Raw genomic sequence first — 24,152 nt, 5'->3', positions numbered from 1 at the left:
TGTAAAGATTCATTTGTTTTTCTGAACTGGTAAGATAAATTCCTCTTACTGACTACAAATTACAGAAGTTGGTATACTAAAGCAAGTATTTTGTTTTATACAATAGTAATTAATGTACCTTTTTTGAAAATGGCTAATAAAAAATACCTATAACATCATTTGACTCAATAATTACACTATTACAATTCATGCACTTATGCAATATTATGAACGCACTTGTCAATTTTTAGCGAAGTAAGCATCACCCTCAAGATGGCTAAAATCCTTTAAGTCCTGAATTTTTATGTAATCCTTTGGCAGAGAAAACCCCAATTGTCTGATAAGGATTTCTGAGACAAAGAGATTGCTCTTTAGAACTATAGTGGTTCACTTTCTTATACTCAGAAAATTGAAATTTCTTTCTTCGGTTTTGTTTCTAATTAATTTACAGATTGTATTACTCTGATAATACCTTGATAAAAAATGTTGCTACACAACGAGGGCTTTGCCACTGAAACAGACATAATGGAATCTACAGGACTTAATGTTTATATTAAAATATAACCTTATTTGATAGTATACTAGCCTCCTGAAAAAGGGGATTCCCTTCACTCCTAGGTTCCCCTAACTGCTTCTCCTCTTTTCCTTGGGCTATTAGTCAATATGCTTGTGAACCTGTTCAGGTGCTTGATGACATGAAGTCTTGAAGATACTTAGATGAAGGTGTCTTGAAATTTGCAGGCACAAAGCACTAAAGTACCTCATCATATCAAATGAAGAAATGACCTTTAGAAGCAAAAAAGAAAATATAAAATGGATTATGGTCTATCTTTTCTAAAGCAGCAGCTATTTTTCTGTCCCCTCACCCCCTAAACTCAAACCTTAACCAAAAATTCTTCACCGAAAATATTACATTTTATAGTTCATATTTGGACCTCACTGTAGTCCTCTAGAATATGCAGGGTATTTCACAGTTACAGAAACTGAGGCTCAGAGTGGTAAAAGGTATAAATTACAAAAGCTGGAAAACAACAGAACTCAAGTCTTCTGACTCCATATCCTTTCAATTTTCTACTGTGCAACAAAGCCTAAAATTTTCTACTAGAAGGGGCTATCAGTCATTATAATGAAATCACTTCACCATATACTTTTCTTATTCCTTTGAGAGTAGCTGTAAGAAAGTAAAGGCCTGGAAGAGACATCATAGTTGAGGGAAGGCATATACAAAATTGTGTTCTTTACAAAATTAAGCAGGGAGGCACACTATTTAAGAACTTTCCCAGAGGCTGGGGGGAAATGCTTCCTTTTAGAAAAAGGAGCCTCACAGCTCTGCCGGTGGAGAGGGAATTCTCACCAATGGGGGGAAAAAATCTCCTTATCATTTACTTGAAAAACTCCGTCTGACTCTTTTCTCTCTGAAGCAAGAACCTTTTCCCTAAGGATGCCAAGGGGCACAATACGCTTATTTTGGTACACATAGTGGTTTTTTGTTTGTTTTTAATTGTGGTCCACAAAGTGTTTTAAAGAATAATTGAATTCGACTTTCTCACCATAATCTCCACCACTGATGTAAAACCAGGCCAACTCACTCATTACAAATGAGGTGCTCAAATTTTTAACACCTGATATTTTAATTCTGTTAATTCCATTTGGTAATACTTCACGTTCACTAAAAGAAACCCTACATTGAATTTTCAGATATTTTGAAAAATCACCACCTATTTCTTACATTTAGATTGTTTTGGAGCCCTAATAATATTTATAGTGGATACCAAATTAAAAGAAATTATTCTGATTTTCAGATATTTTTTAGAATATTGCCTGAGAAACTTTCAAGGACTAAGATTTACATTTCACCACTATTTGAAGAATGGAAGACTTCTGAATGGATATTAAGTTATTAACTTACTCTAAAAAAAAGTATAATACTATAGAACCTAGTATAAAGGATGATCAGATGTACCCCAGGGGTCCATGCACAGAACAGACAGGCTTTGTTTTAATACCTCTATCTAACAAATAGTGTGAGATCATTTAAATTATCAAAAGGTTCAGTGTTTCTTTTAGCTCACTTTAATATTAGTTTTTGTATATCACTAACAATTTGGTGAAGTCCAGTGAGGTCTGGAGGTAGCAAAATTGTCCAGAACTACCATTAATTGAAGACCAACCATAAAGATAATGTCTTAGTAAAATAAAAAATTTAGTAATGCCTCCTTTATCCACTTGTGTGATTAAAATGTTACCAACAATGATTTTCTTTTCCTCAGATGGCTAAAGCTTCTCTCTTATGCACCATAATTCTATTTTATAATCATTTTGAACAGAAATTAATATATGTATTATCCAAATCACTTTTTAAGCAGGATGCAATTAATGAGAATTTAATTTGCTTGATAAGAGGCATCATTATTAATATAAATTTTGCACTATCCTCAAGGGCCATACAGATACGTAGCATTGCTTACTTCTAGCATAAAATGGTCCCAGAACCTTGTACTGGGTAGTACTGTCTGTTCTGTTTTGTTTTGTTTCCTCAGTATTAGCTGACAGTTCTTGATACAATAGTGCCCACCTCTGCTAACACCAACTACATTTAATTTACCTGTTATCTGCTATAAGCTCATAATAATTCTAACAAGCTGGATTAAATATGTCAGACAATAATACATGTCTGTAGTCCTTTGCCAGAGAGTTGAAGTGATTTTTGACATCTTAGTACTGTTTTTTTGGTACTATTCTTTTAAGGTACACAGTTGTGTTTTTAAGGATTTAGGTTGTTGGAACCCTGATCTCCAGATATGTGGGCCATTTTCAAACACAATATAAAGCAAGCTTTAAAGAAGTAATTTTAAATGTTCAGAAACAGTTACTGTATAGATTAGAAAGTAAGGCTACCTGATATCTCACTGAAATGACTCATTTAAGCATAGTATTATCTGATATTTGTTAAAAATAAATAAAAATCTTACCAAAAAAGCACTTACCATTGCTATCCATAGAACAACATATTCATCTACAAAATTATTAAAGTACTGGTCTAAAAATAAAAGACCTGGGCCAAGAAAGACAGTGTCTTGAAGATACAGTTCACTTTTGGTCATGTGAGCTATCTATAAAAAAGTAAACAAAATAATTTCACCATTAAATTTTAAATGTTTTAGCTTTTAGTTTCAGGATAGAATTACCTAGAACTTTAATTTACTATTAAGACAAATAAGGATAAAGAGACCATTTATTTAATCTCACATTTGATATGGGAATACTGAATCTAAAATTTCTCAAATTCATGACTGGGTAGCTTATTAAAGTTTCTAATATTTAAATTCCTTGATATCAGAAAGTTATAATTGATAATCATTGCTAAACAAATAATTAAAAGAACTAACTATACTAAGGAGTCTGTCTCTGAATCTAACATTCATTTACAGTATTACTTGGAGCACAAAGAGCTAACTATTTATTGTGATGATAACACCATAAAAAACCTACCCATTGTATGAAATAGTTTCCAGCTTTGTGTTTGAGGAACAAGTACATATTTATACCATGAATCATAAATTAAAAGAATTTCTTACCACCAATTTCTGTGAGATTTTAGCAAAGACACATCCAAACATTAGGGTATAAAGACAAGGATGCTTTTCAAACAAATTAGTTGCTGACTTTTTATAGATCATTATTGCCAGTAAAATAATTATTCCTATGTGGAGTCCAGGTGACAAGACACTGGTACCCTAATGGATAAAGCAGAAAATCAGCACCAAATTTTAAAAATGCATTTATTACAATGCAAATATTTTCTAAGCATCTATTTTGTGTTAGGAACTAGAGACCTAGAGAAGAGTATGATAATGTATGGCCTAAAGGAGTATACAGACCTTAGCCATGCTTTTCAAACTTCCACAGAAACCTAGGGTTACACAGAGGTAATACAGTGCTTAGATGTTTGGTTCCAATTTTATATGAACACACATTTTAAACTAATAACCACTAAAAAAATAACATGATTTATCCCATACCAAATTTTACCATGCTGAAGGCCATCAACACTCCAGTTGCCAAGTTAACATATTTTTGTGCAGATATTGAAATAAAGCTTAACCTGCCACTTTTTCACAATCTTAATCACTGATTAGGAGGAGTTTAAATCTGCCCTGGTCTCTCTCTATACCAGTATCCCACCCCTGCCCCTGCCTTTTGCATTTAGACTACAAATGCCCTCTTACGTAACATTGTACAACCCGACCCATTACATTTTTATCTATGCAAATCAGGATGCTCTCAGCACTGCTTATCCTAAACAAAATATTGAAATAAATTTGATTTTAAGGCTTACTAAATATATAACCACCAATTTAAATGTATCCATTAAAGCAGGCTTATTCTTGTTTATTAAGTCTATATGTTATAAATTAGAACTTACTATAAAATTACATGAATAATATTATAAATATTACAAAATCATACCTTAATAAAACACTATACTATATAGTAATGTTATAAATATTTGGATTATTAAAACAGTGCTTTTACCTGTACTTTGGTTCTGTAAATTTTATTCAAGGAAATCTGCTGCTAAAAAAGTTGGAAAACCACCAGTTTAAGAGTTTGAAATCAACCACTCCTTAGACATAGTGTTTGATTTCTTATCTTCCTTCAAACATTTAATGAATTATGTCTTAGTAAAATATTCTAAAGTGGACACTGATCATCACTAGATCTCATCATCTTTAGTGGAGCTCCTGTTCCTGCAAGTATTCTATTTTATCGTCCATGGTCAAGCAAAAAGTATTCTTAAGCATCTTATGCAGAATACTTTAACATTTCTAAAGCAATTCTGAGGTTAACTGACAAGACACCTCAAAACACAACAAATTAAAATTTCCAAATATATCAGAACTTATGTATCTAAGTGAGTTTAATACTTTGCCTTTGAATTATGTATATAAAATATATTCATAAAGATTGATAATTTATGAATTATGTGGATTCCTTTGAAATAGCCTTAAGAGCCAATTTATAAGTCATTTAAGAGAATGAGTCTTTTTTTAAACTAAAAATGCTATATTTCATGTTTTTACTCCTCTTATTTATTAGACCTAGCTTCAAATGACTTTGATTTTTCTCAAAATCAAACCCACCCTTAAAAGATAGAAATTTTGAACTACAGCACTGAAGAAATTAGAGAGAATGAACTATAGCTTAAAGGCATTCCAAGAATGTTTTGACAGAAGATGGCATCACTGGAATAAGTACTTATCTTCTTGTGATCAACTACCTTGAAGATGACAATATGTTTTTTTAAACACATGGATATTATATTTGTTTTTTTAAAAAAACAGGGCAGAATTCCTTTCTGCCTCTTTCCTGTGTAAAAGTATTGAAGAAGTTTTAAAAAACAAATATGAATAAATACAAAAGAATTATAGATGAGCAAAGTGTAAAGAACACAAATACAAGTTGTACCGACTCCAGAACTGAGGTTAAAATGTTTACCTTTTAGAATATTAGAATAGTTTTAAAAATACATTTCAGTGAAATTTCAATAAAATTTACATCATGACTAATAAATTGCCCCATATGTGAAACTATGACCTTTGGCAGCTTTCCTGACATTCAACCAGGAACTCATTCCCTCCTCCTCCTCCTCTCCTCTATCAGGGCCAGGCACAACGAGCAAGAAGACAAATGGCAACTCTTGATTATGACCAGTAATGAAAGAGCAGATGATTAAATCGAATGTCACGGAAGTCTACTCTGAGAAAGGCTGTAGAAGGAGGAAAGACTCTTTAACATCAGTCTAAACTGTTTTAAAAATGCCTTTGTGTTATGTGCCGAAAAAGAATTCTTTTAAGATATTTAGTTTCCTTCCCTATTCTTGAACTTTGTCATATTTTTAGTATCTCTGTAGCTGGGTGAAAAGAAAATTGATCATAAAATTAATACTGAATGATGACGAAATTAATGTCTTACTGCTATAGTGGATCCATTCTTGCCAACACCACCATGGAGGATAACATGGAAATAATTTGAACAGGAAAATATTGCTCCACCTACTACTCCGAGAACTGGTAAGATCTTCAATTTTATTTCTAGAACAGGTATCTTTAAGGGTAGAGGAAAGAAACACATCATTAAGAAAATAGAATTTCTTTTCCTGTTAAAAAGTAAAGAAGCATTATGATACAGCCCTGTACAATAAGCTATTCTTTTTCTTATAATCAAACCTTAACTTCTGGAATGTAACCTGAAGTGGTAACTTTTCTTTTAATGGTTTTATCTCTTAAAGTGAAAAATCCAGCTAAGTCTATTTAAATAAGTGGGATGAAGTATTTCATCTCATAAGCCTTCATCTGACTTAAAGAAACATGAAAAAGGATAGTTCACTTGACTTTAGTACGTCTAAAAGGCAGCATCACAGGACAGTCAGACAACATGGTCTGCATCATGAAGGTGACAAACGTGTATGCATGCAAAAGTTTTGTGTAGTTAATATCCAGGATTAAATCTCTAGCAATATATATTTACCTGTTGGTCAATTGCTGTTCAAGAAAACTTCCAAAGGCAGCAAAGGATTTAAAAGACAGTAACAATGAATTGCCAAAAGCTGTAGGCTATTGTGTATTGAAAATATACTTTGAAATACTGCACCAAAATTTGTGGAAACTACAGATCAGCAATTAAAATTAGAAGATCTATATCTAAATTAAGTATTCTTATTGATGAGAATAAGTAGGTATGCTTTCTTCCTATGGTATTGCCAAAACACTGAATGAAATGATTTTAAAATTAAATTCTTCCCCAGTATAACCAAATCAGAATTCCAAATTTAAAATACCACATCTGACAATGACCAGAGTTGCCTAACTGCCTCTAAGTCCACATTCCCCTTCTAATGGGTACTGGCTGAACAGGTACCATGAAAGACACATCACATCCCTCTAGCATATTTTAGAGGCCTATGTATCCTTGATTCTATTATTTATTCTTACATGATAAGAAGGAATATGAATATCTCAGGGAATGTTCCTCTACTTAAAAATATGCTCAAAGTCTATTTCTGAGCCTAGTGATATGAACTGTGATTGGCAATTCTGAAACTAAATGCCACAGGGAAATCTCTTACAATTTTTGAAAAACAGACTTAATTTTTAAAGCAATTTTAGGTTCACAGCAAAACTGTACGGAAAGTACACAGAGTTCCCATATACTCCCTGCACTCATACACACATGCTTCCCCACTTATCAACATCCTCCACCAGAGTGATACAATCCAAGTGTTACAATCCATGAACCTACACTGACACATCATTATCACCTAACGTCCACAGTATATATTAGGGTTCACTCTTGGTGTTGTACGTTCTATGACAATGCATAATGCATAAATGACAAATGCATAATGACAGGTGGACAGGTATCCACCATTATAGTATCACACAGAATAGTTTCACTGCCCTAAAAATCCCCTGGACTTTCTCCATTTATCCCTCCTTAACCCCATAACTTCTGGCAATAGCAGGTCTTTTCACTGTCTCCATCATTTTGCCTTTTCCAGAATATCGTATGATTGGAATCATACAAAATGGAGCCTTTGCAGAGTGGCTTCTTTCACTAAATAACATGCATTTACGTTTCCTCCGTGTCTTTTCATGGCTTGATAGCTCTTTCTTTTTAACACTGAATACAATTCCATTGCCTGGATGTACCATAGTTTATCCATTCACCCACTAGAGGACATCTACTGAAGGACTTGCTTCCAAGTTCTGGCAATTATGAATAAAGCTGCTATAAATACCTGTATTCAGGTTTTTGCAAAGGCATAATTTTTTTTTTTTGGCTGTGCCATGCAGCTTGTGGGATTTTAGTTCCCTGACCAGGGATTGAACCTGGGCCCACGGCAGTGAAAGCACAGAGTCCTAACCGCTGGACTGCCAGGGAATTCCCTGCATAGACATAATTTTTAACTTATTTGGGTAAATACCAAGAAGCATAGTTGCTGGATCCTATGGTAAGAGTATGTTTAGTTTTGTATCTCTTACTATTTTTACCAGGGTTATATAGCTTAGTGATTAAAAACAGAGTCTGGAATCAGCTCCAGTACTTACTTACTAGTTATGTGTCATTGGACAAATTACTTAATCATTCTAAGACTTATTTATAAAACACAAAAATGACAGTATCTATTTCACAGGGTTGTTCTGAGGGTCAGATGAAAACAGTGATAGTAAAATATTTAGGAACACAGTAAATGTTGAGTAAGTATTAGTTGTTGACTATTGATATTATCCTTATTACTATTCTTAACTCTCTGGGCATGAAGTTTTAGTCAGCCAATACTGTAAACTTAGGTTGTAGAGACAGAATAGTTTCTTCATAAATTTTCTGCCTATACAAAGCATGAATTTATAACAGTGGCCTCCTGAGAATCAGCTTTTATCAAAATACTGAGGTCTCCAACCACGCAGAAAATAAAAACACTCCTTAACATGGGAAACTTCACTATAGTAGGTTATAAAAAATGCAAATTAGCAACTTTACTTTCCTAATATTGAGGGACAAGTTTCAAACATAAAATATTTTACTGGATTTATGTTTTATGTATCTATTTTATGAGATAAGTTTTGGCCTGAAAAGGTAGTTCAACTAGTCTGTTTAATTTTATATTAGGGAAATGGGGTCGTTTTCTTTTATGTGGTAGTACATTCATGCATAGGGTAGTATATTCATGCTGTAATAAGGTATATAGAATAGTAAAATTATAAAATGAAGAAAAAAGGTTAAGAAATGGAATGACTATTAAATACAACTCCAAGGATTTCTGAAGAAAATTAACAATGCAATATTTTTCCTAAATATTTTTAAAGTACTTAAATATAAATTTAAATCCTCAGATTTACCGTATAGTCCCACATTGTTGCTCCTCCAAATGTAGACAACACAAAGATGATCACTAAAGCTACCTGAATTTCAGTTACATCCACTCTAAAGAGGAAAGATAAAGAACAGATGTTTGTAAATCAAATTCCTAAATATGAAGCTTAAATAACCTTATATTAAAATCAAAAGATGTAAAAATCTCTATAGGCTTAGTTTATTTTTACCTTTAGTTTCATCACTGAATTATCAATTAACTACACTGTTAAGTGAAAAAGCCTACAGAACAATGCACTTACATATAGGTAAAAAACTTGTATATCATATATAAAATTGCTAATAACAGTTATCACTGAGATTACAGAAGGCTTTTATCTTCTACTTTACATACTTCTACAAAGTTTGAATTTTTTAATAACAATCATGTATTACTCTTGTAATCAGGAAAAATTATGATAATATAAAAACAACCAGATGATTTAAGGCAAATTCTTAAACACTCTCAAGTCGATTTCATTTAAAAAGTAGGGAAAATTACAACAGTTTTTCTCATTATGTTACTAATAGTCATTATAGTTTTTTGGTTTCCACAGACATTTTCCCCCTATATATAAACAAACTTCTTTCAAAAACCCACTAAACCAACATCAGTCTCTAATCTGCATCCCCTGCAGCTATCAACTCCTCTCTGCTTTGCTCCAAAAACAGGCTGAGAAGTAGTCCACATTTGTAATTTCCTCCTCTCTTCATATTTGCTGCTTAATCCATTATAGTCCAGTTTTTGGCCCCATTCTATTAAAACTGTTTAAGGTAAACAGTGACTTTCAATTTGTTGAATGCAAGGGATACATTTCAGTTACTATCTCGCATAACTCCTCTCAATATTTAAAATGCTGATCACTCCCTTTTTCTTGAAATGCTTTGCTACGTTTTTATTGCCATGTTCTCTCGTGATTCTCCTAGCTTGCTGGAAGCTCTTCCCAGGCTCCTTCCTCCACATCTTAAATGCTACTGTTTCCAGAATTCCTCTTTTCTCTCTTTAGATTCTCTGAGTATTACATGTATACCTAAGACTACCATCTATATGCTAATGGCCTCTAAATCCGTTTCTCCTAATCCACATCTTTTTTTTCCAAGCTCCAAATTTTTATATCTGTCTACCTACTTTGCATCTCCATTTGGATGCCCTGGAGTTTTTAGATGCTAGAGGAATACTTATTGTTCTGCAAATATAAGAAATGTAAGGAACAGATCCAGATATAGAAGAAAAGACTTCTCAACTGAGTTATTTTGGGGGCATTTAGAAGGAGAAGGTGAATGGAACATTAACGCATAAATAAAAGGAAAATAATAACATCCAGTATTTGTAAGATCAGTGCTGGGCAAACCAAGGCCTCCAGGCTGCATGGAGAAATAGTCAAGTTAGTTGAAAAAGGTAAATGTAATAATACAATGTACGGTATTTTGTGGAGAAAAAGGAGGAAAAGTAATAACATTTACTAAGATCAGTTATGAGTCTTATGAACTATAAATTATGCCTGTTTTTGGGGAAGGGGAAATTGAAATGATTTTTTCATGCCTGTATTGAAACAGGGGATATTACTACAGGAAAAAGACTCCAGAGCCAACATTCTTGCTACTACACCTATGATTTATTATTAGAATTGTGCACTCTTTTTCCAGTAACAGTGGTAGAATTACATTAAGTTGATCCATAATTTTTCCAGGATATGATTAGTGACCAGAAGCAACTAGAAAAGCTGACAGAAATTATAGAACAAACTTTCTCTGAACTAAATGACACATACAGGGATTGAGCTAGGAACCTTGGTTTCACATATGCATCATTCACACCACAGATTTTAAATTAAACTGAAAGCTTCATTCTTCCTCTCTGCCTTTTAAGGATAAACTAAATAAATGACAGTTTTTTTTGGAAATTTTTAATTTATTTTTTCTCAGTAATTTTTTTCTTTACAATGAAGAATGTTGGTGTTCATGCATGTATGTTAAATGACAATTCTTGAGTCTGGAAAAAAGAAAGCTGAAAGGATATGGTAAAAAGGGTGGAATCACTAACAAAATCCTTAAATATCTGAAATATGAAGAGCCAGTTGAAGCTTGAAAGATATATTAGACAAATAAAAGAATAATCTGTATAACAATTTACAAACTTAGAGAACTCATTAGGGGGTCCAAGATTTTAAAAAGTAAATCCAAAGACATAAAAAATCCAAGAAAGATGGATACTGGGGATATGGTGTAGGTACATTCTCAAACTATTATAGAGAACAATCTACAACAGTGCTCTTCAAAGTGTGGTCTAGGGTTTGTTACAGTCCGCAATAAGTATAGAAATTGAGAGTAAGCATTTAGAAACTTTCATCATAGTTTGATAGAGTAATTTTGTATCTCTTGAATTGAATGAAATATTGGGGACTGCATTTTGTAAGTCTGTTTTTTAATTTTTTAATTGCATGTTATCTCTCCATGATGGATTTGGGGGGCGGGCGGGGTAGAAATTAGTTCTTTACCACAAATATGTGAAAAAATGGACATAATACCATATGGAAATTCTAAGGATTTTGAAAGAAGAGAAAATTAACACCGAGTCTAAATATTCACATGTAAATAACAAAGTACCACATAATACAAGTCAACATTGGACTTGGTTTAGATTTTTTAATTAAACTTTAAGGATTGTTTGCTATATTGAATTGCATGGAAGCAGACCCTTGATACATGGGAGCAAATATGCTATAAATAAGATATGCCTTATCTCACATGGCAAGCATTAATATAGGGACAGATTTTAACTGTTATCCTGTAAATTATTTCACTAACTATACTAAGGAAAATACTAATATATCACTGATTAACTTTAAAAAATCCTTAATTAAAAGTTGAAAATTATAGTTTGAGATAGTTATTAATGTTTTGTCATTTAAATTATCTTATTCAAGATAACAAATTCATATTTGTAATAAAATCTACATATTTTCAGGAGATAAAACATATAACAAAATATCTACAAGTAAAATAGAATAGTATTTCTTTTTCTGTTCTATGAAACAGTATAAAACAGTATTTTAATGTTCATAAGAAAAACAGAATAGTATTTAGTAACTCTCTTCCTTCTCTGTTTAATTTTTCTTCATACAATTAGGAGAGGCACTCTGCCATGAACCCTGAGCATCCCTGCATGTTCCTGTGGGGTGTGCAAGGAATCCAAGATCCTGAGCACTCTTTACCCGGGCCATTTCTCAGGGCTGTGTATGCAGTGAGCAACCTTGAAGGATGAGGTTACATCTCCCTGCAAAGAGCAGGCCTGCTTCCACTTACTATAAAAGCAACAGATCCCTCAGTGTTCCTCTCCCATAATGCCACCCACCACATGTGCAGGCATTCATCCAGTCCCACCGCATGACCCCATGGGACTTGGGAGTGGAGCAAGGGAAGCCGGCATGAACCTGAACCTTAGGCTGCTGCTTTTGCCCTGAGTTATAAAGTTGTCCTCTGCCTCTGACCGAGTTGTTTTGTGTCTTCTCTCAGCATTCATGAAACATTAACCGGCTCACTCGGAAGCTTGTAAGGGTAAAATCCCAGACTCTTTACAGTTCATGACAGAGCACTTACCACTCACTAGCTAATGTGTTATGTGCAGTATTTACTTGTTTAGCTTGCTTTATTGTCTGTCTCCCATATTAGAACATAAACTCCAAGGGGGGCAGGGATTTTTGTCTGTTTTGTTTACTCATATTTTGTTTACTCATGTTACCCTAGAACCTAGAACAAGGCCTGGCATATACCAGATGCTTAATAAATATTTGTATGAATATGGCAAAAATATTTATTAAAATTCATTGTAAAAATATTATATCAGTATTCAATAAAATCACTCAAATTATATTGACCTTCCATCCTCAAATTTATTTTAACTCAGTTTCTTCTGTATGCTTATTTCCTTATGAAATTAGTTCCTTATCAGTAACTTACTGATTAATACATGACATCTGATTTTCTTTTAGTAAGAGTTACTTTTTAATGTCACTCAGAGTAAACATACAAAAGAAATTGAATTAAATTAAAGGATATGTCATGATAATGCTAACCTTATTACTGAGTACTTCTGTCCTCCAGATTCTGTACTAAGTCCTTTATATACATTATTATTTAATCTTTACAATAACCTTTTAACACAATTATGATTATTCTCATTTTACAGATGAAGAAACTGAAGAAAATGAGGTTAAATAATTTATTTGTGGTCAAACAACTGGTATCTTGGAGACAGAATTTGATTCTACCCAATGTGATTCTAGAGCCTATGCTTTTCACTAGTAAACTTAAAACAGGAGCAATAGTAATAAATAACTTAAAGGTCTTTGAAAATTGGAAAAAAATTAAACAGCAAAATGTAGTAAGTTTTTTAGTCCAATTAAGCTCTCATTTGGCATATTTTTCTTCAGTCTTTCAGAACAAGGGAAACCACGTTAAGTAGGCTTAAACCAAGAATACATTCATAAAACAAATTTCCACAGTAGATTCTGAGATTGTTTAGCCTAGTTTCATATATCTGTATCATTTATCTGTATTCTAATAACATAAACACCATAAAAATTAAACCTCTCAAAAATTGACAGATTTTCAGGAAATATGTCCTAGTCAACAATTGATACTGACTGAGTTTGTAAGCATTTCCAGAGGCTTGGTTGATGTCCTACATACAGATCCTTCTTATAGTGTTAAGCTGGAACCAATGTATCCTACTCAATGCTCAATGGCATCTTTACTTTGGTAAAGTGAAAAAATACACAGATTAGGATCTGTGCCATACAGAGTAAGTATTTTACATGGTTGACCCCTGGGCACTGCAGGATCTCCTCCAGTCCGTGACATGCATGGTGCTCAACCATAACAGCCATTCCGCTAATGTTCTGAGTACTTCCTTTCCTCATGCTCCTGCCTAGAATGCTTTTACCCCAATCTGTCTGGCATATTCCATCGGCAAGTGACTCATCTTCGTATGTGCAGTTCTAGGCACACATTAGGCTCTCAGTCAATAGCAAATGAGTATAAAACATACAACTGGGCCAGGAATGTGAACTGATTCATTTCAGAAAGATTTTTAATGAAGTTATAAGCCAGAAAGGTAAAGTCTAAGTCATTAAATAACAACAACAATTAACCAGAACATTGCATTTGTCATTAAATAACAATTAACCAGAACATTGCATTGTTATATGACTCCAGTTTACCATAGCAAGTTCACCATATTAACTAAAATGCATTAGACTTTGCAAAGCTATGTTTCTGTTTTAGCCTATTTTAATCTATACATAGGTACAGATTCTTAATTTTACATTCTTGCCTTGAATTTTCAGCCTGGCTTTTTTGTTTTTTGGCTGCTCGGCTTGCAGGATCTTAGGTCTCTGACCAGGGATTGAACACAGGCCCCAGTAGTGAAAGCGCCAAGTCCTAACCACTGGACCGCCAGGGAATTCCCTAGCCTGGGAATTTGATCCTTGGGTTCTTGACCAGTAGGTAAAGAATCAGCTGAAGACTCACATTTTCCATAAAAGCTTTCCTAAACGAATTCAGCCTACAGCCAGCTTCTCCTTACTTAGGGTTTCTTCAGTGCTATGGAAACCTAAAGCAGGTCATTTTTCACATGGTTATGGACTGTATTAGCAGTGTCACAGAAGTATTATCCTATCCCTTTAACACAGTATACTATATAGTTCCTTAAACGGATTTTTTTAAAATGCATTTTGTATCCTTCCACAGTACCTAATACATTGATAATCCCACAGTACTGAGCAGCAGTCGTTAAGAGTGTGGGGTTTGGAGACTTGAGTTTTAACCCTGGCTCTACACTTTTTAGCAGTATAAGGAAGTTACAGAACCTCTCTGCCTCATTGGTACAGTGGCGGTAATACCCTTACAGGATTAATGTGAGGAATAAATGAGATAAGGCATGTAAAGCGCTGAGTACAATGCCAGAACCATGCAAGTGCTCAAGAGGTGATAGCTGTGACTATTCCCTAATTTAGAGTCAATGTGGAAAATTGCCAAAGGCCTTCACTCTGATAACGATCCGTAGTTTTGAGCTTCTTTCATTTATCATTATCAGAGATTTTTTTCAGAGCTACTGTTTTTCCCATGCAGCAATAAAGTGTGGCTAAAAAGAATCAGTAGACGGGGAAGCCAAAGCAGAGAATGAGCCAATGGCAGACAGCTATTAAAGGACCAGGCAGAAAGGGAGCTGATGGAAAGAGGGATAGAGAACAGAGTTCCTGCCTTGTGCGCTATTTCCTGGTGTCTAAGAATGAGGCATCGGGGCAAATATTACAATGTTATTACATCATCTCATCAACAGTCTACCACAGCTGAGAGTCTCATGATTACTGTTGTTGGTGACTGCTGTAAAGGGGTTACCCTTTCTGGACACACAAAAATTTGACCAAAAAGGACCTTTAGATTCCATATCTCATTATTTTATCACATAAGCCAAATGCTTTTTTTTACTTTTTAACATCTTTATTGGAGTATAATTGCTTTACAATGTTGTGTTAGTTTTTGCTGTATAACAGAGTGAATCAGTTGTACGTATACTTATATCCCCATATCCCCTCCCTCTTGCGTCTCCCTCCCACCCTCCCTATCCCACCCCTCTAGGTGGTCACAAAGCACAGAGCTGATCTCCCTGTGCTATGCAACTGCTTCCCACTAGCTATCTATTTTACATTTGGTAGTGTATATATGTCAATGCCGCTCTCTCACTTCATCCCCGCTTACCCTTCCCCCTCCCCGTGTCCTTAAGTCCATTCCCTATATCTGTGTCTTTATTTCTGTCCTGGCCCTAGGTTCGCCAGTACCATTTTTTCTTTTTTTAGATTCCATATATATGTGTTAGCATATGGTATTTGTTTTTCTCTTTCTGACTTACTTCACTCTGTACAGCAGATTCTAGGTCCATCCACCTCACTACAAATAACTCAATTTCGTATCTTTATATGGCTGAGTAATATTCCATTGTATATATGTGCCACATCTTCTTTATCCATTCATCTGTCAGTGGACACTTAGGTTGCTTCCATCTCCGGACTATTGTAAATAGAGCTGCAATGAACATTTTGGTACATGACTCTTTGAATTATGGTTTTCTCAGGGTATATGCCCAGTAGTGGGATTGCTGGGTCATATGGTAGTTCTATTCGTAGTTTTTTAAGGAACCTCCATACTGTTCTCCACAGTGGTTGTATCAATTTACATTTCCACCAACAGTGCAAGAGGGTTCCCTTTTCTCCACACCCTCTCCAGCATTTATTGTTTTTAGATTTTTGGATGATGGCCATTCTGACCGGTGTGAGATGATATCTCATTGTAGTTTCGATTTGCATTTCTCTAAGGATTAGTGATGTTGAGCATCCTTTCATGTGCTTCTTTGCCATCTGTATGTCTTCTTTGGAGAAATGTCTATTTAGGTCTTCTGCCCATTTTTGGATTGGGTTGTTTGTTTTTTTGATATTGAGCTGCATGAGCTGCTTGTATATTTTGGAGATTAATCCTTTGTCAGTTGCTTCATTTGCAAATATTTTCTCCCATTCTGAGGGTTGTCTTTTCGTCTCGTTTATTCTTTCCTTTGCTGTAAATGCTACTTTTTAAAGTACTGCATATCCTTTTTCTATATTATTCAGGTCCCTTATTTTTCTCTTTCTCCTGTCTAATGTAAACTTGGGTTAGTAAGTTGGAGAAGAGGGAAATAAATACAATTATCATCAAATATGTACCTATAACATGAAGAATACCTGAAAGATTAAAATTAAGGTGTAGCATTTATGGATGCTTCAATACGTTAAAAGGTAACTTGAACTCCTGATTGACACTTTGTCCCCCTTACTATGGATAAATGAAGTATGACAGATAGTGAAAATGAATTTGATTATATTTTTAAATGTACAACTTAAAATACATACTTACTTTCCAAACCTCAACACGCCTGAAACATAAGTCTGCCAGTGAGCACAATAAAACATGAACATCCCAATAAAGGAGCAGAAAAACAACCAGTCAGGATACGTTCCTAAGCGAACAGCAATTGAAGCTCCAACTGCCATAAAAACTGAAAGAAACAAGAACCATTAAGAATTTAAAATAATTAATTAAATAATTGCCATTGACTGTTTAGAAATACAGAATTTTAAGGTGCATAATCTTGGTATGAAAATAAGGCACACTAAACAAAATAAATTCCTGAACAGACTTTCAAAATACACTGTGCAAAACTGCTTCCAACTGTAAACCAAAACAAACCAAACAGCTCAGTTTTTAAGCCATCATTAAAAGACAAACAAACAAACAAAAAACAACTATAGGAAAAAAACCTCCACTAAAACCTTACCTGTGGAAAGAGAGTCACAACCATGGTCAAAAAGTTCCCCTAAAGGAGAACAAGAATTTGTTCTTCTGGCTTGTTTCCCATCAATAGCATCCAGTGACTGGTAGATAAAGAGCCCTAATGCACATAAAAGGTATGTCCAGTACGGTGCCTAAAAAGAAATGTAAACAGTGAAGACTGGTGAGTGACAATAAGCTAGCTTCTGTTTGAAAATAGCTCAACCCAAGCCAAGTGACACATTTTCTTATGTTCGCACTTTGTATCACCTCAGTGTGTTACAAGGAACATTTATAACCTTCCTTCTACAGATGAGAATTAAATTGAGAAGTGAGTTGCTCTAGGTCATCTGGGTAGCGTGTCACAAAAGTCCGTACTGTGAAAGGCCGAAAGTTAAATGACCAAGCAAGGATTAGGACCCTGATTTTGATTCTTAGTCCACAGCTCTTTTAATATAACACTATTCATATATGGCACGGATTTGAAATTATTCAGTAAGTCTCTGCTATGAAAGAAGATCTTATAGACAAACCACAGACCCCAGCTTCCTTTCATGATGGAGTATCAGGGGCTGGATTTACTCTCCCATCTTGTATAACTAGAAAAGCAATAAAATAAATAAAACAACCATTTTCAGACACTGCAGGCAGTGCAGCACTGTGACCCCTGACAGAAGGGAAACAAATGACCTGAGCCCTGTGACTGCTCCAGCTTAGTGCCTATAGGCAGTCTCCAGGCCACAGTACAGGAGTGGGGAACCGGAACAGAGGCCAGCAATCCTGCTGTTCTGAGAAGAAACGCAGCAGAGGTCAGGAAGGTCAAGGCAGCTAGAATCTGTGTGGCAGAGCACTGGAGAGGAGAGAGGCACAAACTGTGGAGATCTAGAGTCTTTGGCTGAGAAGTGACCTGTGCCTAATGAGACAAAACTACTAACCAAGGCCAGGGAAAGAACCACTGGACAAACAATTCTTGAAGCCCACACAAAGCTGGGAATGGTTTATGTTCCCACCAGGCACAGCATGTAAGACCATGTAATACTTAGGGCACTGGGTAGAGTTCTCAGAAGTGTATTGCCTTAGCAGTGGGCGTTAATTAGCCCTAGACCAAAGGCCCTAACAGATGTAAAATCTAGCCTCAAAAGGATCTGACTGATTCCAGGTAACTTAACTAAAGCCAACACGAAGTACAACATCTTAAAGGAATACCCCACCAAACCTAGTACCCCAAAATGTAAAATTCACAATGTTTGGCATCCAATAAAAATTACTAGTCATTCAAAGAAGCAGGGAAATATGCTCTACAACTAGGAGTAAAATCAATCAACAGAACCAGACCCAGGAATGACAGAGATAATGAAATCTGCAGATGAGGACATTAAAAGTTCTTATAAATATGCCTCATGTGTTCAAGAAGGTGGAGGAGAACATGAAAGACTACAGTGTAACCTCTAGAAATGGAGAGTACAATATTTCAATGTAAAATATACTAGATGAGATTAACAGCGTATTAGACAGTGCAGAAGAAAAGATCAGTGAACTTGCAGAGTACCGACAGAAACTACCCAAAATCATGCACAGAAATAAAAAGACTAAAAATAATTGAACTGGGCATCAGTGACCTGTGAGACTACAGTAGTCTAACATATATGTAATTAAAATCTCAGAAGGAGAGAAGAAAGAGGGTTGGACATGAAACGTATAATAAAAAATGATGGCTGGAAATTTCCAAATTTGATAAAAATCTATAAACTTACATATCCAAGAAGCTCAACAAACCCCAAGCAGAATAAGTTTTTGTTTTTTTTTTGAAAACCCACCAAGGCACATCATAATCAAATCACTGAAGACCAGTGATAAAGGGAAAATTATTAAAGAAGCCAGAGGAAAAAGACACATTACATACAGAAGCATAGATAATAATGGCAGAGGAAAGAGTAAACTTGAAGGTAGATCAATAGAAATGATGCAATTTAAACAAGAGAGAGAAAAAAGATTTAAAAATGACCATTCTTTTCTTTCAGCACTTTATAAATGTACTCCACTTCCTCAGGGACCTGTGTGACGATAGCAATGGTCAACCCAGAATTCTATGTCTCAGAGAGGAAGTACAGCAAAATTGTTGACTAGGGTTTTAAAGTTAGATCTGTGTTTGAGTTCTTGGCTCTGTTATTTAATAGCCAAGTGACCCTGGGAAAGTCATTTAAACTCTCTAAACTTTGGTTATCTCATTTGTAAGATGTGAATAATACTTGCAGTTGTATCTGATGAAAAATATTCTTAGATGGCTCTTTACACAGAGCCTGGCACATAGTAAGTGCTCAATAAGGTTAGCTATTGTAGGGAGTTCCCTGGTGGCCTAGTGGTTAGGATTTTGGGCTTTCACTTCTGTGGCCCGGGTTCAATCCCTAGTTGGGGAACTGAGATCCTGTAAGCTGCACACAGTGGCCAAAAAAAAAAAAAGTTAGCTATTGTCATTAAATTGTGTTTTGCATATTTTTAGTGGCAAATATAGTTTTTAAAATATCAATGTATGTATGGTCTATGTGGTAATTCTGCAAATACCAATCAACCTGCTACCTCATTCTTCAATCTAAGTAAGTAGAAGTTTACTTTGAACTTCAATAAACATTTCATCATTTGTTAATATCACATGCCCAGTATTAATGACTACACTATTAATTGCTTTAAAAGACTTATGAAAGGCTTCCCTGGTGGCACAGTAGTTAAGCATCTGCCTGCCAATGCAGGGGACACGGGTTCGAGCCCTGGTCCGGGAAGATCCCACATGCTGCAGAGCCACTAAGCCCGTGTGCCACAGCTACTGAGCTTGCGCTCTAGAGCCCACGAACCACAACTACTGAGCCCATGCACCACAACTACTGAAGCCCATGCACCTAGAGCCTGTGCTCCGCAACAAGAGAAGCCACCGCAATGAGAGGCCCACGCACCCCAAAGAAGAGTAGCCCCGCTCATCACAACTAGAGAAAGCCTGCGCACAGCAACGAAGACACAACGCAGCCAAAAATAAATAAATAAATAATATATTTTAAAAATGCATTATTGTATTTGATACAGCAATCCACAGAGACAAGGCGGACAAGGCATTATCATGTTCTTTGCATTACAGATAAAAGAGAAATTTAGGGAGGGGTGATAAAGTTCCATTGAGAAGAGTAGCTAGACTGGGTCTAGGCATCAAACCCAGGTTTTCTGACCCGCCCTATGGTAGATCTATCAGATCGGTCGTGCTGCAGGCTACACAGACTGGATGCAGCTTCCCACCTGGATTCTTACCTATTCTTTCAAACCTGCTGAGAAGCACTTTCCTGCCCCCATAATACAATTCCAGGTGCAGTGAACCAGACGGGTGGGAAAGCGCTGCAGCTGAGAGAGACTTCTTTCCTCTTAAGCCCAGAAAGGCATACCAGTCCGCCAGCTGCTTGTTCGCTATCTTTCCAGTCTTCCCAAGGCCACAGGAGCTGGACCTATCTTCTCTTTACTCTGTTGTCATCACCTCCATTCCCACCTGGGAGCTATGAAACAGTCTGCAAATTTTCAACTTCTTTTCTCACTTGTTATCTCTGCAAAACAGGCCCCAGCCGGGAGATCCACTTGCCGGGAGCAGCATGCCCCTTCCTCCCAGGAGTCTACTTAACGTGGGTGTCACTACAGAAGACACTCTGGGTGGAAGCAGGATCTACAGGGCCACCCCAACTCAATTCTAGTTTTCATGTTAACTTATTTTTAAAAATTTTAAATGTAAGCATGGGAAAATCAGGTGTGGATTACAAAGTCTTAAGCAATATATCAGAATACTTCTGCAGAAGGAGACTATATAAAAAGTGGAACTTCTCCAGATCATATTAGATTCTTTAAAGTTCTTAATTATATAATTTTTATAATATCTACTGTATCCTTTAAGATCGGAATTTTATACTACATCATAGAAACCTTTCCAGGTCAAGCATAAAGATCTATATCATTCTTTTACATGACTGCATGGTATTCAATTATGTGGCTATATCACAATTTAAGTAATAACTCACTAATGATGAATCTTACACGACTGTGTGAAAGATTATTATATGAGTTTATTCTAGAAAACAAAATAATTACTAAGAATCAATCATAAGCCCTAGTCATTAAAAAAAAAAACACTAATACATTTAAATTGCTTTTCAGTTACATCACTGAAAAAGAACTGCATACAACTAAGTATTTGGGATATTTTACTTTTTCCAGTTACTTGAAATAAAGGATTAGAGAAACCAGAGATTTGAACCAGACCGTATGGCAATTATTCTTGTTCAAAGTAACTCTGGATCAGAGAGAACACTCATATATAGATCAATTATTTATCCTGGGTATTATACCCCTTTTTATACGTGTTTGAATGAGCACACACATCAGGAAAAGGACGAAAAGATTTAGAATGTGATCAATGAACACATTTCTTTTTTTTATTATTAATGAATTTATCTATATTCTTTTGGCTGTGTTGGGTCTTCGTTGCTGTGCGTGGGCTTTCTCTAGTTGCGGCGAGCGGGGCTACTCTTTGTTGCGGTGCGCAGGCTTCTCATTGCAGTGGCTTCTCGTTGCGGAGCACGGGCTCTAGGCACCCAGTTGTGGCTTGCGGGCTCTAGAGCGCAGCCTCAGTAGTTGTGGCTCACAGGCTTAGCTGCTCCATGGCATGTGGGATCTTCCTGGACCAGGGCTCAAACCTGTGTCCCCTGCATTGGCAGGTGGGTACTTAAGCACTGTGCCACCCGGGAAGTCCCAGTGAAGACATTTCTGCTCACTGGACAAATTTTACTTACAGCTCAGAACTTAGAATACTGAATTTTGGGGAATACATTCTTAGGTTTTCTGTAAATGAAGATGCTAGACTAGGTAGTCTCTAAGGCCCCATCTTTAATATGGAACTAGAATCCACTCAAGAGTAGGAGGTATGTTCTCTGTTTTTAAAATCTGCTGTTTATGCCATGAGAGCTAAATAACTAGATGATTAAAATCAACTGATCAGGTTAACAGGTTACCTGGTAACCTATCAGGTAAAATGGTTTCCAAAAGGAATAATACATGTCTTGGGTTTTTCTTGCAGAGTGGTTAGGAGTATAGACTCTGCATTCCACCTGCACCTGATCCTTGAGTGAGCTGGATGAGCCACTTAACCTCTCAGTGCCTTAGTTTCCCTTTATGAAAAATGGGAATAATCACTGTTCCTATCTCACTGTGAGAATTAAATGAATTATTACATGTCAAGGGCTTAGAAAAGTGCCTGGCATATGGGAGGAGCTCAGTATATTTTAGTTATTATTTCTGATACTATATAAGATAATTTCAGGTGATTCATAGATAAATTTTCATTTTAATACTTATGTCTTTATTTAATGTATTTTGGAAAATATTAATTTAAAAATTATCTAGCATAGCTATCAAATCTATGATTGTAGATATTAAGGCTTCGAGTGTAAGTCTTTAAAAAGGAGTAGATTTAAAGTTGCTGTAAAGAAAAACAGTAAATAAAAAATAGCACAGGTAATACACAAAAGCAAAAATCTTCCTCAATTAAAATTTAGGAAATACTGAAACTATACAATGCCTATTTATATGAATTTTCATCCTTAAAAAGTGTCTCTTTGCTTTAAATAGCTTTGGATATAAGTTGATACAGATGCAAAAGGTATTACATAATCAGTAACGACTGGGTCACCTTGTAACAGGGAGATTTCAATTATCCAAACATCTATTGACTTCTCTCGCCATAAAAAATAGAAATTGCATTTATAAGAGGTAGGAAGAAAGAAAATCAGAAGACAGGTCAGGCATATGTGAAAAAATGTAACGCTGGTATGGCGTTAGAGGTGGACTTTGTACCCAGTCGAGCGATTCTAGTGATTTTTAAGCTAAACTCGTGCAATTTTAATAGGCTGCTAATCTGACACGGCTCTAACTCGTATTATGTGCCTGTGACACAGCTGAACCTGTGGCCAGGGGCACTTCCTTGTTTACAGAAGGACGGTTCCCGTCACCGAGGCTGGGGAGGCTCCAAAGGCTTGGTGGTCACAAAGGGTAGGGTCATTCTCAGTCCTGCCCAGCAGGAAGACCCTAGCCGCTTACTGCCTCACCACGAGCTTTGGCTTCAGCTCAGGTGCAGGCCAGCATTTGAGAGGAGCACACCCACCTTCAAGAAATAAGGCGGGTTACAAGCTGGGGGGGGGGGGGGGCACGAACACCAGGCAACCAGCACCTCAGGGCGGGGGGCGGGGGGGGGGGGCTTTCTCAGGACATTAGAAATCTTTACTTTGAAAGGCATTCTTCTTTCTTTGTAAATTTCCTGTGAATAGTTGTATTCTTTTTAAAAACCTCTTTTAGTACTTATTAGAATCCTTGTTGAAAATGCCAGCCTCTCACTGGGCCAAGGGAAACAGGCAGGGAGAGGGGAATGAAGAGAATCCCCTGGGCAGATCTATCATCATCAACTGTGCTGGGTGCTTTCACATCTGTTCTGCTCTTTAGCTTCACAGAAACCAAGTGGTCGGACCCTCGCCCAGGTCAAACCGACCAGGAGTGGGATTTAAAGCTCCTTCTATACACCACAATGCCATGTTTTATCCACACTTGAACCAGAATTCTAAAGGAGAAACAGCTTGTTTCTTGGGAATCAAGTATAGGAAAGCCACAGGAATCAAAGGGACGATCCCCAAAGCAAAGCTACTTCTACATTACCTGCAGAAGCTCCTTCTAGAGAGGGCTGGATTTAGGGTGAGGCAAGCAAGGCACCGTGGCTGCAGAATTTAAGGCGGCATTTACTACTCTCAGGGTCGTGCACATGCCTGCTTGCCTCACTCTACTCTGTGCCCTGCTTCTAGAATGTTCACCTCCTGCAAGTTATT

The 24,152-nt window shown here is 36.0% G+C and overlaps 1 protein-coding gene across 2 annotated transcripts in view; it reads right to left on the bottom strand.

The window, feature by feature from the left end:
- Nucleotides 1-24,152, bottom strand: part of CHPT1 (choline phosphotransferase 1) — a 34,984-nt gene that overhangs the window by 2,242 nt on the left and 8,590 nt on the right. The window contains exons 2-8 of one of the 2 annotated variants that reach the window (XR_002648279.3): nucleotides 17,264-17,411; nucleotides 16,843-16,984; nucleotides 8,883-8,967; nucleotides 5,956-6,087; nucleotides 3,558-3,716; nucleotides 2,967-3,092; nucleotides 566-765 (exon numbers count right to left, since the gene is read on the bottom strand). Coding sequence is in view for 1 of the 2 variants with exons in the window: in XM_022599820.2 (XP_022455528.1) it covers nucleotides 655-765; nucleotides 2,967-3,092; nucleotides 3,558-3,716; nucleotides 5,956-6,087; nucleotides 8,883-8,967; nucleotides 16,843-16,984; nucleotides 17,264-17,411 (903 nt within the window). In the remaining variant the exon portion in view is untranslated. The remainder of the gene's footprint in view (nucleotides 1-565; nucleotides 766-2,966; nucleotides 3,093-3,557; nucleotides 3,717-5,955; nucleotides 6,088-8,882; nucleotides 8,968-16,842; nucleotides 16,985-17,263; nucleotides 17,412-24,152) is intronic. The other variant, XM_022599820.2, reaches the window with a different exon arrangement.

Source organism: Delphinapterus leucas, chromosome 11 (genome assembly GCF_059928025.1).
Source record: "Delphinapterus leucas isolate spDelLeu-1000000601 "Yukka" chromosome 11, BTC_Dleu_Yukka2, whole genome shotgun sequence".
In the NCBI taxonomy this organism is placed as follows: Eukaryota; Metazoa; Chordata; class Mammalia; order Artiodactyla; family Monodontidae; genus Delphinapterus; species Delphinapterus leucas.
This window is presented reverse-complemented; position numbering and strand designations above follow the sequence as displayed.